The 13,006-nt window shown below is 41.1% G+C and overlaps 1 protein-coding gene and 1 pseudogene across 1 annotated transcript; one reads left to right on the top strand and one right to left on the bottom strand.

The window, feature by feature from the left end:
* Positions 1 to 2,063: 2,063 nt before the first annotated feature.
* On the bottom strand, positions 2,064 to 6,096 carry LOC129373639 (vacuolar protein sorting-associated protein 26C-like). The gene is given in 9 exon segments (XM_055051675.1): positions 2,064 to 2,518; positions 3,193 to 3,345; positions 3,416 to 3,566; positions 3,874 to 3,948; positions 4,025 to 4,105; positions 4,229 to 4,308; positions 4,311 to 4,377; positions 4,874 to 5,018; positions 5,926 to 6,096. Coding segments are annotated over 9 exon segments (891 nt in total). The 5' UTR covers positions 5,982 to 6,096; the 3' UTR covers positions 2,064 to 2,435.
* A 1,962-nt stretch (positions 6,097 to 8,058) lies between these two features.
* Positions 8,059 to 11,352, top strand: LOC129373636 (ATP-sensitive inward rectifier potassium channel 15-like; annotated as a pseudogene).
* Positions 11,353 to 13,006: the final 1,654 nt, after the last annotated feature.

Here is a 13,006-nt window from a genome sequence, read left to right as displayed (position 1 = left end):
TGTTGAACTTCTTGCTGAGTTTTTGTTTCTCCAATCAGTCGAGACTCAAAAAGTGACGTTTGCTCCGTCGATTCCTCCCAGGGTCACCGTAAGGTCAACTTCTGTTTCTGTTGCAGATTCCTGCCGCAGCCAACGATCCGCCGCCTCAACCAGCCGCCGCCGAGCCCGCCGCCCCGCCCGCCGCGCCGCCCCGAGCCGCCGCCAGGAAGGAGCCGCTGCTCGTCTCGGTTTTCCAGAAGGCCATGGACAGCCTGACCGCCATGTTTCCAGACTATTCCAGGTAGAGCCGAGCAGGTAGAAACGGCTCAGCCGCTGATCTATGGATGACCCGGATCTGACCCGGTTCTGGTTGATCTGCAGGTCCGACTTGATGCGTTTCGTTCAGGACTTCCGTCTGGCCAGAGGGGGAAGTCTGAACCTGGTGCCGCTACAGGAAGTGGTCAGCGGCGTGGCGCAGCTCATCCTGGACCATCAGGTCTGGGTTCGTAGAGCCGCGCTCTGATTGGCTTAGAGCCGCGCTCTGATTGGCTTAGAGCCGCGCTCTGATTGGCTTAGAGCCGCGCTCTGATTGGCTTAGAGCCGCTCTGATTGGCTTAGCGTCGCGGCTTTCAGCCATTCACCGCTTTCCTCCTGTTCCTCAGGAAACGCTGAAGTCATCCGCCGCCGTGGGCCGGTCCAGCCCGGCTCAGGGGAACCAGAACCCGGTGTGGCAGCTGGTCGGAGCGCAGAGAGTCCGAAACCCGAACGCCGTGAGTCCGACTCAGCCGCCAAGCAAAAGAGACGCTTGATTTGACTGGACATTTGGTTTCAGCTCCACCTTATTATTTCTTATTGGCCACTTTTAAAACTGGAAACTTGTTTTTGTTCACTTTCGTTTTTTCTATTCTTTATTTCCATATTTATATTTAGCTCATTTTGTTGCAGCTGTTTTAAGGTGCTTTATAAATAAAAGTATGAAGTTCCCAAAAGGGGAAAAATTTTGTTTAAAACATTAGAAACTAAATATTCATGAATCATTTAAAGTAATATAATTATGGCTTGAAAGAGGTATATTGATCCAATTTAACTGATTAGTAGATTAATAATAATTTGCAGCTAATTTGCATCCAATTTGAAATGTCAAACTGGATGCAAAGTATTTCAGTTTTCGGGTGGAATCGCCCTTTAGTCAATCATAAACCAACTTCAGATGAAGTGACTGAAAACTGTAAAACATGAAGATAAAAACGGTTGATTTAAGGCTGCAGTGAATTAAAGTGGAGAAAAGTTTCACTTTTTATTCTCAATCTTTGAATTTCATAAAACGACGTTCAAAACAAATGTTAAGTTTTTTAAAATCAGGATGTCATGGTAAGATGGTCGTTTCGATTCAAGAGAAAAGTCAGGTTTTTAGGAAAATGGCCGCTTATCAATTAACTAACAATCAATGATGAATCGACCAGCTCGTCAATAACCTGTGTCTTCCTGCAGCTGAACATGGAGGATCCCTGCATCATCTGCCATGAGGACATGAGTCCAGAGGACGCCTGCGTGCTGGAGTGTCGGCACAGCTACCACGACCAGGTGAGACCCGACGGGCCCAACGGGCCTCCAGGCTCCCTGCGGTTCTGACCCGGTTCTGTCTGTCCAGTGCATCCGGTCCTGGCTGAAGGAGAAGAACACCTGTCCCACCTGCAGGACTCACGCGCTGCTGCCTGACGACTTCCCCGCTCTGTCCACCAGGAGGCGCCAGGCCCCCTGATGCTCCGTTTCTGCTTTTATCCCATTTTTAATTTTATTTTTAAAATTTCGTTCTTTAAATTATTTGTTTTCCTAATTTTATTTACATTTAAAACTTGAGAAAATAAAGAATTTGGTGTTGGAGCTCGTCTGACTCTAATACTTTAAAAATGTTTATCAATAATTCTGTTTACTAATCATTCAATATTAAACATTATGTCACTCGATCAACTAAAATATAAAGTTATTCAGGACCAAAATGAAAATCATTTACAAAATAAAATAAATTTATGGAAAGTTTTTTCACTGATAATTTAAGCAAACAGTAAATAAACTCACTGGAATCTCCTGAAACATGTAATTTATTTTCCATTTTATAGCTCAGATAAATTCTGCTCATCAAACATGATTAATAGAAACAAAGTTAGGAGAAATGAGGTGGAATCAATAAATCTGAGCATAAATTCATCAAAGTTTGAGAACAAGCAGAAAAATTATGGACTGCATTCTGATTTTAGTTCAAATATTAATGTTTGAATTTCACCTCAAATATGTTCAGTGAGCAAATCTATGCAGTTCAGACTGTATTTGATGGATCACTGATCGATGGATCACTGATCGATGGATCACTGATCGATGGATCACTGATCGATGGATCACTGATCGATGGATCACTGATCGATGGATCACTGATCGATGGATCACTGATCGATGGATCAGACTCTGCAGAGCTTCAGAGGGAAGTTCTCGGTGATCAGGTGATCGTCCTGCAGGATGACGACGACGTTGATTTCAAACTCTGAGAAAAAAACAACTCGTTAGTTCCTGATAAACCGGAGCTGAAATGATTGATTATAGAAATGATCAACTAATTTAGTAATTGATTGGTGTAAAGGTTAAATAAAGGCAGAAAGATTTCTGGAAGAAAAACGACAAGACATAAATTCTACACAGATTAAATATATAAATGTCTGACCAAAAACTGAAGTGGAATTGTTTCAAATCGTTTCACCTGCTTCAACTTCTGTGAAGATCTATTAGTCATTTTGTTATTGATCTGTTAATCAATAATAATTCAGTCCAGCAGAAAGGCTGAAGCGTTTCTCCTCTTTAACTGATCGATCAATCAATGATGCAAAAGAATCACCAGATGCAGCTGAAAAGTGAAGGGGGAGCGCTCTGATTGGCCGGCTGCTCTGATTGGCAGGTTGCTTTGAATGGCCGGCTGCTCTGATTGGCCGATTGCTCTGATTGGCCGGCTGCTCTGATTGGCCGGTTGCTCTGATTGGCCGGTTGCTTTTAATAGCCGGCTGCTCTGATTGGCCGGCTGCTCTGATTGGCCGGTTGCTCTGATTGGCCGGCTGCTCTGATTGGCCGGTTGCTTTGAATAGCCAGCTGCTCTGATTGGCTGGCTGCTCTGATTGGCCGGTTGCTCTGAATGGCCGGCTGCTCTGATTGGCCGGTTGTACTGACCTACTTTGAAGTTGGTGGTCTCCAGGGTGGGGCAGGTGAAGAGTCGGGGGAACACCATGTGGACGGGGATGGGCAGGCCGTGGCCGACGTCTCCTTCTGCGATCTGGATGTTCTGGATCTCCGTGGCGTCTCGCGCGTAGCCCTCGGCGCAGCCTGTAGGTAAAACAGGAAACCTCCAGGGGGCGCCGACGCCAGGCGGGCGTTCAGGGAGAGTGTAACTCACCGCAGGTCTCCACCCGGACCAGCTGTAGCTCGATGCTCTTGACGGGGACGTCGGATTTGTCCACCTGCACCTCCCCGGTGAGCGGTTGGCTGATGACGCAGCTGGTGGCGTCCAGATGTCCTCGGATCAGGAAGCGCGGCAGCTGACTCCTCTGCCGACACAAACGATCGGTGAAACGGGCCTGCAGACGTTTCCAGAACCGCTGACCCTAGTTCCCTTTTTTTACACACAAGTTCAAATTCCCTAAAAATCTCCAATGAATTCTATCAAATTATTAATCAGTTCGTCAATAATTAATCCCAGATCAGCTCTGCATCGACATTCAGCTTTTCTGATGGTGATGATTTTAGCATTTTTAGCTGCAAATGATGAAACCTTCAGTAAAGGAATAAAAGATTAATCAACAGATTGATCGATCGGCTGGCTGTAATGTGATAGCAGCAGGTCAAAGGTCGCACCTCGCGGACGTTCTGCAGCGTCTCTGGAGTGATGCTGAACTTGACTGGAGTCGGAACGATTTTTGATTTCTGAGGCTGAAATAAAAAACCAATCAAAATGTAATAATCAATAAGATAATGAGCGTCTAATCGAAGCTTTGCTGACGATCACCTGACTGTGAACGATGAACTCGCAGCTCCTGCTCAGGTCTTTGGCCAGCAGGGGGCGCTTCAGGTCGCAGCGCAGCGTATACTGAGCAGCAAAGAGGCAAACGTCAGAAAGTTGGAACACAAACTGCTGAGCCTGAATCTGTTTCAGACTCTGGTTAGCGATCAATTGGAGATCGTTAGCAGACAGGCTAACGTGGAGCCCAACCTGGATGTTGACGAAGACGCCGTGGTAAGTCTCGTACAGAACTTTGTTGCCTTTGCTGACGAGCGGAAACTCAAACGGGATTCCGTTTTCCCTCCTGGGATTTTCCCGGCCTTGGCCACCTCGATGCTGCTGCTGATCAGCGGGATTGGCTGCAGATTAACCGGCAGACAGAAATTATTTTCTAAGTTTAGATCTGAATTAGATCTGAATGAATGCTTCATTTATCAAGCTACCAATGAGATTGATCGATTTTCGAAATAATCGGCAACTGATTTTGTTAACTGGAGAATAAAAAGGCCATTTGCTGAAAGAACAAAAACTAAAAACATTTTGCACTTAAGATGAGAAAAACTCTTTCCGTAAAAACATTCAACCAAAAGCTTCAGGTTGGTTTTAGCTTCACCAGATTATTCAAAGGAACATCAGCACATGTGCCTCGTTTTCTATCCGACTAATCAATTAATCATCATGATTAACAATAGTTACAATAATTCTTATCTACAGCCTTTCATCTTTAAAGCTTCTCAGTCTCTCAGACTTTTTGAACTCCAGAGGAGCAGAGTGCTCCAGAGTCCGGTCCGGTCGGGTTCGGTCCGGTCGGTCCGGTCCAGTTGGGTCCGGTCCGGTCCGGTCGGCGGATCCCACCTTGACCGAGTTGTAAAACGCCTCAAAGACGCCGACGCTCTTGGAGCTGAGCTGCAGGTTGACGATGCCGTCCATGCTGAGCGCGATGCCGTTGTGCTGCAGCGGCTCCTTGCAGCACAACGTGACGACACCAGCCACAGTTTCCTGAAACAGACCGGAATCAGCTGCTGCTGTAGAATCAGGATTATTATTAATCGATTATTAGAATAAACTAATTCAGTAATTGATTAATCAACTGGAGACGAGACTCAATAAAAGCCATTTACAGAAATGAATGCAAAACTATAAAAAAAATTTAATTTATTGCAATAAAATTCTTATGATAAAGATTTAGATTTATTGTTCTCAAAATAATTTCAATGTTTAAAATCTAAAAGTGATAGTTGTTAAAATGTCAACAAGTATCAGGGTAGTTGGAATTGATAGTTTTGCCATTTGCTCCACTTTTTGTTCAATAGATGATCAATGAATACCAATAAATTTGAAAACAGATTAATGACAGAGATCACATTTTTTATGACTGGCGTCTGAAAGATTCAAAACGGAAACGTTTTTTAAAAGCAGGACTTGTTTTGTGAGCTGCTGCCATATAGCTACATAAAGAAATAATAAATTGTTCGTATCACTTTTATCGATTACCATCATTTATTTAGATAAAAGTTTAGTTTTAAGAAACATTTTGAACAGATAAGTTCACACCAAGCTCTACCTAACCCGCTGAGGTTAAGCTAAGCTACCCACATCAGGTTTCTATGGCCCTCAAAACAAAACGAAAGCATAAAATTATATTTTTATTCATGTTGTCTTGAAGATTTTAAATTATATTGATTATTTATTATCACGCAAAGAAATAATAATCGAGCACAGAATTTAATTTGGTGACCAAATTCGTCACACCATGGAAGCAGCTGCTGGTCACGTGACTGCGAATTAGCTTGTTGCGAATTAGCAAGCTAAACTGTCTATGCTAGCTAGTCCACATAGCTTATCAATGGTTTTGTAGAGCAAACAGAGGAAGGCTAACGTTAGCGGGGCGGGTTCGGGTCTCTTACCCCTCATGATAGACTTTGTTGGCTCTTTTCAGTTTGATATCCAGACTGACGCTCATCTCCGAGCCGCAGGCCGCGAAATGGCGGCTGGCGTCATAAGCTGCTTTTACAAGATTTACATTTATTTGCTTTGCTTCTGAATGACAAATCCACAGGAACAGAAACAACTCAGTATCCGGGTAAATCTTTCAAAATAAGAGTGCGACATTCGCCGATTTGAACGACTCTGGTCAAAATTTCAAAATAAAAGCATAAGTAATAATGGGTTGAAACTAACACAAACTATTGTTAAAATAATGACTTTAAAATAAGTTTGAAATAGCGTTTTTGTTTGTTTTAAACATTGTCTTTGGTTTTTTTTAAACATGTCAGAGAAACATTAACGTTAGTTCATCAAATATTCCTGCAGATAAATAATAGCGGCTCCAGCAGATGTTTACAATTCTTTTATGACATGCTGTTATTTTTATTCAATTCAATTTTAATTATTTGTAATATTTTAACATGTTTCTGTTGAAATAAAGTGTTGGGTTTCACCTGAAATAAACACGTTAAACTGAATCATAAAGTTCTTGTCAACATCAACATTTGCAGACAAAATGCATCAGGATGAGAAAGGATAAGTGACGAAATGAAGTTAATGATAAAGCTGAGGATCCAAGGGCGGTCACCCAGTAAACGTCACTTCCTCTGCCCTGAAACATGTTTAATTCTCTTAAACAAACTTTACTGCTACTGTTTCTGCTGGGAAACAGAATCCTTCATTTTTACACCAAAGCTTTGCTGCACATTTGTTTGTAGCTTCACTTTTTAACACTTAATTAAAGTGTTTGTTTAATCAGTGAACCGTCCATTTCTCCACCAAAAGAATCCCGCATTGGACTTTGTTTAGACCACAGGCATTTTGTCATTCAGCCCTGCTGCTGCTTGTTTCCAGTAATCATTCACTTTGTTGCAAAAAGAAAAAAACTCTTTTTCCAAATATTTCATGCTCAGAAAACCTTCAGCTGACCGTTTTCCATCTCGTCTCGTTGCAACAAACTTTGGTGTTTTTTAGGTCATTTGACACATTTATCTACAATTTCCTTCCTTTGGAGACCAAACTGGATGAACACCGAGGGTCATTTTAATTGATCAGGCTCAAGCATGACATTATTCATCGATTATTAAAAAATATCATCAACTAATTTAGTAATCAATTAACCTTCAACTGGAGTATAAACTCAAAAGGCCACCTGCTGAAGAATAACAGTCAGAACCGTAATTAAATCAAAACTGTCTTTTTAAGATAAAGACATTTGTCTGCAAGCACATTTTACCAGAACTCATTAGAAACCTCTAATTAATCACCTTTTGCTCTCAATTATTAATCAGTTAATGAAAAAAATGAACCAATTAATCTACAACAAATCAAGCGTACACAAAAAAATTTTAATTTCATTCTTTGATAATAACATTTTCATTTTGTTATTTAAAAAATAATTAAATTATTTGTTTATTCACATCTTTTCATGTATTTCTAATATTGTTTGAAAAAGACTGAAAGTGTATAAAAAGTGAATGTCAAATCTTTATGTAAATTGTCGCCTGAATAATCAATGGTGTTATTATTTAAGAAATTAACGGTCAGTTTCAACCCTGATCAGGTTTATGCAGGTCGACTGAATCGTATTTTCAGGGTATCAGAGTAACGGGGGTTGGATACACACATAAACCACATTTTCTGATTTTCTTAGTGAAAATTTCCTCCCGTTTGCTAAAGTTACACCAGGTTAGAAAGAAACAAATCGATGCTCTAAATCTGATCAAATTTACTTTTTACCACAAGTTTGAACTTTTACTGAGGCGTCCAAGATAACACATCAACAACAAAATATTTGATTTACTAATACCAGTCCTGATTAAATAAATGACCAACTACCATCTCCAGGTGTCAAAATGAATTTGAGCTCGTACTTATTGAAATTTTGAGAATTTATCAGATAATTCACGTCATGCGTTCCTCCAGTAGTTTGACCTTTTGTCTGTCACAAAGTTCATCGTGTCCTTCAGACGCTCTGAAAGCCGGAAATCTGGGCTTGTATGAAGCAACAACAACCGTAAAAGAAGGAAACAAACGTCAGGCGCTCACCTTGTTGCTGCTACCTGTGGACAGGGGAGGGGAGGGAAACAAAGCCGGCCCCCGATCACAGATTACGCTCGGCTTTGTCTCGCTCCGTTCCTCATTGTGCCAAAGTTGAGATCTCACAACAAACAGAGAAAGAAGACACTGAACTTCAGGCTCAGTTTCACATTTCTGAGGACGAGCTTTTCAGAGGTGAGTAAACGGACTGATGAGGAAATGAATGATTATCAATTCACATTAATAATGCTTCATGGTTAATACTTTATCTACTCCTGAGGAATGTGTCTAAACGTTTCCATGTGATAACTCATTTTACTTCTAATAATTCTGTGGAATAATATTCAGTTTGGTGACACTGACAAACTTGGAACAAGATAAAGAATTGGTATTTATATAGAAGTACTAAAAAGTACTTCTGTCTTTCAGGCCATCAAACAAAATTTAATATCAGACAAACATAAAGTGGAAAAAAGACAAAAAATATTGTTTTCAAATTATGGCTTCAATTATTGAGGAGAACACTGCAAAAACACAAAATCTTACCAAGTATTTTTCTCTAGTTTTGAGTGCAAATATCTTTGTTCACTTGAAATAAGACAAAACAAACTTACAGGAAGAGAAGGGAGCTTATTTAAATCAGTCATGTCTTAATTTTAATGGAAAAGGTTCCAGTTCCACTGGCAGATTATTTCACTTAAAACCTGGGAAAAATGTCATGTTATTAATAAATTATTTACCAGTTTAATTAGAACTTTTGATCAATATTAAGAATTACTGGTAAAAACAAGTTCCTTCCTGTTAGTCATGAGTTACTTCAGTCTCATTTCAATTGAACTTGAACTAGACCAAAAATGTTTGTTAATATTTTGTGTTTCTACAGTGAAAATCTTCCAAACCAAGTGAGAAAATAACGGAGCAGTCAGAGTCTGTAACGTCACTGAGGAGAAATTTTGAATCGTTCATTTGCAGAATTGCTTTTTTCCGTGACAGCGCAGGGTCTTTAAGCCACAACATCTCCATCATAACTCATTACTTTGACTAGGAAACTCCATAACCTTCATTCTGTTGTATTTTTAGTTGGATTTGTGCTTTTAATGATTGTTCTGCTGCGTAACTTAAGTTTACTTTAAGATAAATCCAACTTAATTTAGAAAATGAAAGAAAGCACAATTTATGTTTCAAGCACGATGGTGGAGGAATAATGATCTGGGTTTGTTTTGACTGTGGCACTCTGATGAAACATGCAGCGTTTATTTAATCTGCAGCAGTTTTATGTATTTTCTGACTGACCTTCAGTGAACCAATTCTGTTTATGACTCACCAATAACTCACTTATTGGTCTCTAATGTCGTTTGTTAATTTTTAACTCTGTGGACCTCAGATGAAAACTATTCAAGGCGACAAGCTGCTTAATATTTTAGTGTAAAGTCGTTTTTTACTTGGTACATAAGTGCATGGAAGAGTTTCTGAATCCCATCCAGGGCCTTTCTGACTGCATTAGCTTAGCTTCAGGCTAACAGTGCTCATGTTAGGCTAACTTTAAGTCAGGCTCAGTGATGGACGGATGTTTTCTACCATTAAACCCTGTGGATTAAACAGCTGTACATAGTTTGGTGACTTCACTTTCTTTAGTTGTTGGATTGTTCTTTAATCCCGTACATCACAATACAAACATTTAAAAATCACTCCAAATATCTTTCATGCATTCTGATCTGGTCCTAGTCAATAATTGTCAAGGTTTCCTGAGGGTTTGCCTTGAAAACTGATTTAGCTCAGCACTCACTGAACAGTCCATAGCCTGGAGACAGAAAAATCTTTCAGTACCTGCAAAAAGTCACCATTCATTTAAAGAAGACTTTCAAAGATTAGAAGAGAATCTGGATCTCTGGAAGCAAAAGATACAGAAATGATTGACTGAAGACTTTGGCAATCACAGAAAAACAGCTTTATGAGAATATTAATCGTATTTCTGTTTGTGTCTGTTGCCAGCTCTTTAATCTGGAATGTGCCAATAAAACCTCTTCAGTTACAGCCAGTACTTGTTGAAGCAAAGCATCATGGTCAACAGGAAGTCAGAGGTTCAGCGAAGGATCGTGTCCAAAGACGGTCAAAACAATGTTCAGATCGACAACGTGGAAGGAATGGTCAAGCTCTACCTGCACGACATCTGGACGACGGTGGTGGACATGAAGTGGCGCTACAAACTCACTCTGTTTGCCTCCACCTTCGTCGCGACCTGGTTCATTTTTGGAGTCTTCTATTTCTTCATCGGCATGGGGAACGGAGATTTTGACACTCTGCCCAATTCTACCCACACCCCTTGCGTGATGCATGTGAGTACTCTCACCGGAGCCTTCCTGTTCTCTCTGGAGTCGCAGACCACCATAGGTTACGGTTCCGGTATATCTCTGAAGAGTGTCCTCTGGCGATCTTCACGCTGGTGGCTCAACTCGTCATCACTGGTCTGGCTGAGATCTTTGTCACCGGTGCCTTTCTGGCCAAACTGGCCCGACCCAAGAAGCGAGCAGAACGATAAAGTTCAGCCAGGTGGCGGTGATCTGCAGGCACCAAGGCAAGCTGTGTCTGATGGTGAGAGTGGCCAACATGAGGAAGAGTCTGCGATCCAGTGCCAGCTCACGGGAAAGCCTGTTTAAGTCCAATGTGACAGAAGAAGGAGAGAAGACGCAGATCCACCAGAGCTCCGTAGATTTCTACATGGACACCAGTGGAGACTGTCGTTCCTGATCCTCCCGCGACCTTTTATCACATTATTGACGAGAAGAGCCCATTGGCAGGACTGACCCCAGAAACCCTGAGCAACCGAAACTTTGAGCTGCTCATAACGCTCAACGGCACCATGGAGTCGACGGCGGCCACGTGCCAGAGCCGCACCTCGTACATCCCTCAGGAGATCCTGTGGGGCTACGAGTTCACGCCGGTGCTCTTCAGCTCCTCCAACTGCCGCTACGTTGTTGATTTCAACTATTTTGACAAAATACAAGTGAGCAACGACCCCGCCTTCCCTGGCGGCAGCACAGGAAAGATATAACTGAAGCAAGACTGAGAGGAAATTGTGGGAGCTGTTAGTTTTACAGTCCTGTGATCTTACATGTCAAATGGAGTCATTGTTGATGCCGGCTATTTGCTGCTGGTGGTTTTGCCCTTTCAGCAGTTCATGTGATTTGATCATTTCACACTCGACATGGTACCTGGAGATGTTTGACCATTAGAACCAACCAGGGAGAAGTTTTGAACCTACAGATTATTTCAATGAACTTTCTATGTCTAGTCATAGTCTTATGTCAGAAAAGACAAAATCAGTTACTTACTCTGGAGTTGTTTTGATCAGAGGTTTCAATCTTAGAGCAAATAAGTAGAAGCATAACAAAGGGAAACAAAGTTTTCAGATATGAAACTGATACCCCATCATTTGAGTCGATGTGTATAAAACAGCTTACAGTTAGTAAATCAATAAAAAAAAAGGGAACTTATACAAAACGGAGGATATGAACTGTAGTTATCACATCAATACTGTTTTATAACTAAAAATGACATGATTTGGCTTCTTGTCAATCCAAATCTTCTAGCAAACTGTCCTTTGTTTCTTTACTAATCTGAATGCAATATATCTTTTTCAAACTGTAAATTCTATCATTTAATATTTTTTTCTGACCTGTATGGCTGTTTGCTGAAAACCAGGTGATTTATTTTATGATAGCATCAAATAAAAAGTCTCTACATGGTGCAAACAAGTGTGATCATGGGTAGGCTTAGGCCAGGGGGCCCAAAGTGGGTCCTGGAGGGCCGGCATCCTGTGTTTTAGTTCTCTCCCTGGTTTAACAAACCTGGATCAAATGATGGCTCATTAGAGGCCTCAGAAGGACACTGACCTGCTGAAATGGTTGATACTACCACCAGCGAGAGAACTAAAACATGCAGGATGCCGGCCCTCCAGCGCCCACTTTGGGCCCCCTTTGCTGAGTTCAACTTGTATTCGATTGTCAGAATTTCTCTGAATTCAAATTCAATATGGCTGCTGTTCAAGTAAAACAAACAGAAAGATGGAGAAATAATAAATAAGCACTTTTCTGATTGATTCTAACTCAACAAAAAACAAAACAATGTACAGCATTTATCTGTGGACACATTGTTTTTGTATTTGAACAGACAAAATGGAGACAAATATGTTCTGATTAGCTTGTATTGCTAACTGGAGTTAGCCTGTTCCCTGAACACAATTAACAAATCTCTTAAGTTTTCTGAATTGAAATTCTGTTGTGTAATGTTATATTTACATGAGTAAGAATAACATTTTTATAAATGAAGTGATTTCTAGAGCCAAGTGACTTTAAAATGTGCCATAACACTAAAATCAGTGTGATATGCTGTGTGTTGGAAAGTTAATTTCTGGGACATTAATATTTCCCAGGAGACAGACGTAGATTTACTGAGACAGACTTGATGACTTCAGCCCTTTGTGACGACGTCAATAATGTCTGTTATGTAAATACCAAGACAAATGGAACCATTGTGTTTCTCAAATATGATTCAAACTGTTTTAACACAAGAAAAATAATGCCCTCAGATATTCAAAAGTCGAGTTGTGTCTACATTTCTTACACAGGAACCGATCTACAGAACTGAAACTGATATTAAAACCAGACTGCAGTGATCTGATCAGAGAAACCATGTTTCAGCTTCCAATTGGTTAGCTACTTGTTAGCTTCCAATTGGTTAGCTACTTGTTAGCTTCCAATTGGTTAGCTTCCGGTGGTTAGCTTCCGGTGGGTAGCTTCTGGTTGTTAGCTTCCGGTGGTCAGCTTCCGGTGGTCAGCTTCCGGTGGGTAGCTTCTGGTTGTTAGCTTCCGGTGGTCAGCTTCCGGTGGTTAGCTGAAGGACAAAGCAGGCCCAAGCTGCCGCTAACTATCACCTTCTGTTGTGGCAACACGGAGCTGCAGC

Source organism: Poeciliopsis prolifica, unplaced genomic scaffold (genome assembly GCF_027474105.1).
Source record: "Poeciliopsis prolifica strain line A6 unplaced genomic scaffold, Auburn_PproV2 SCAFFOLD033, whole genome shotgun sequence".
NCBI classification, from domain to species: Eukaryota; Metazoa; Chordata; class Actinopteri; order Cyprinodontiformes; family Poeciliidae; genus Poeciliopsis; species Poeciliopsis prolifica.
This window is presented reverse-complemented; position numbering and strand designations above follow the sequence as displayed.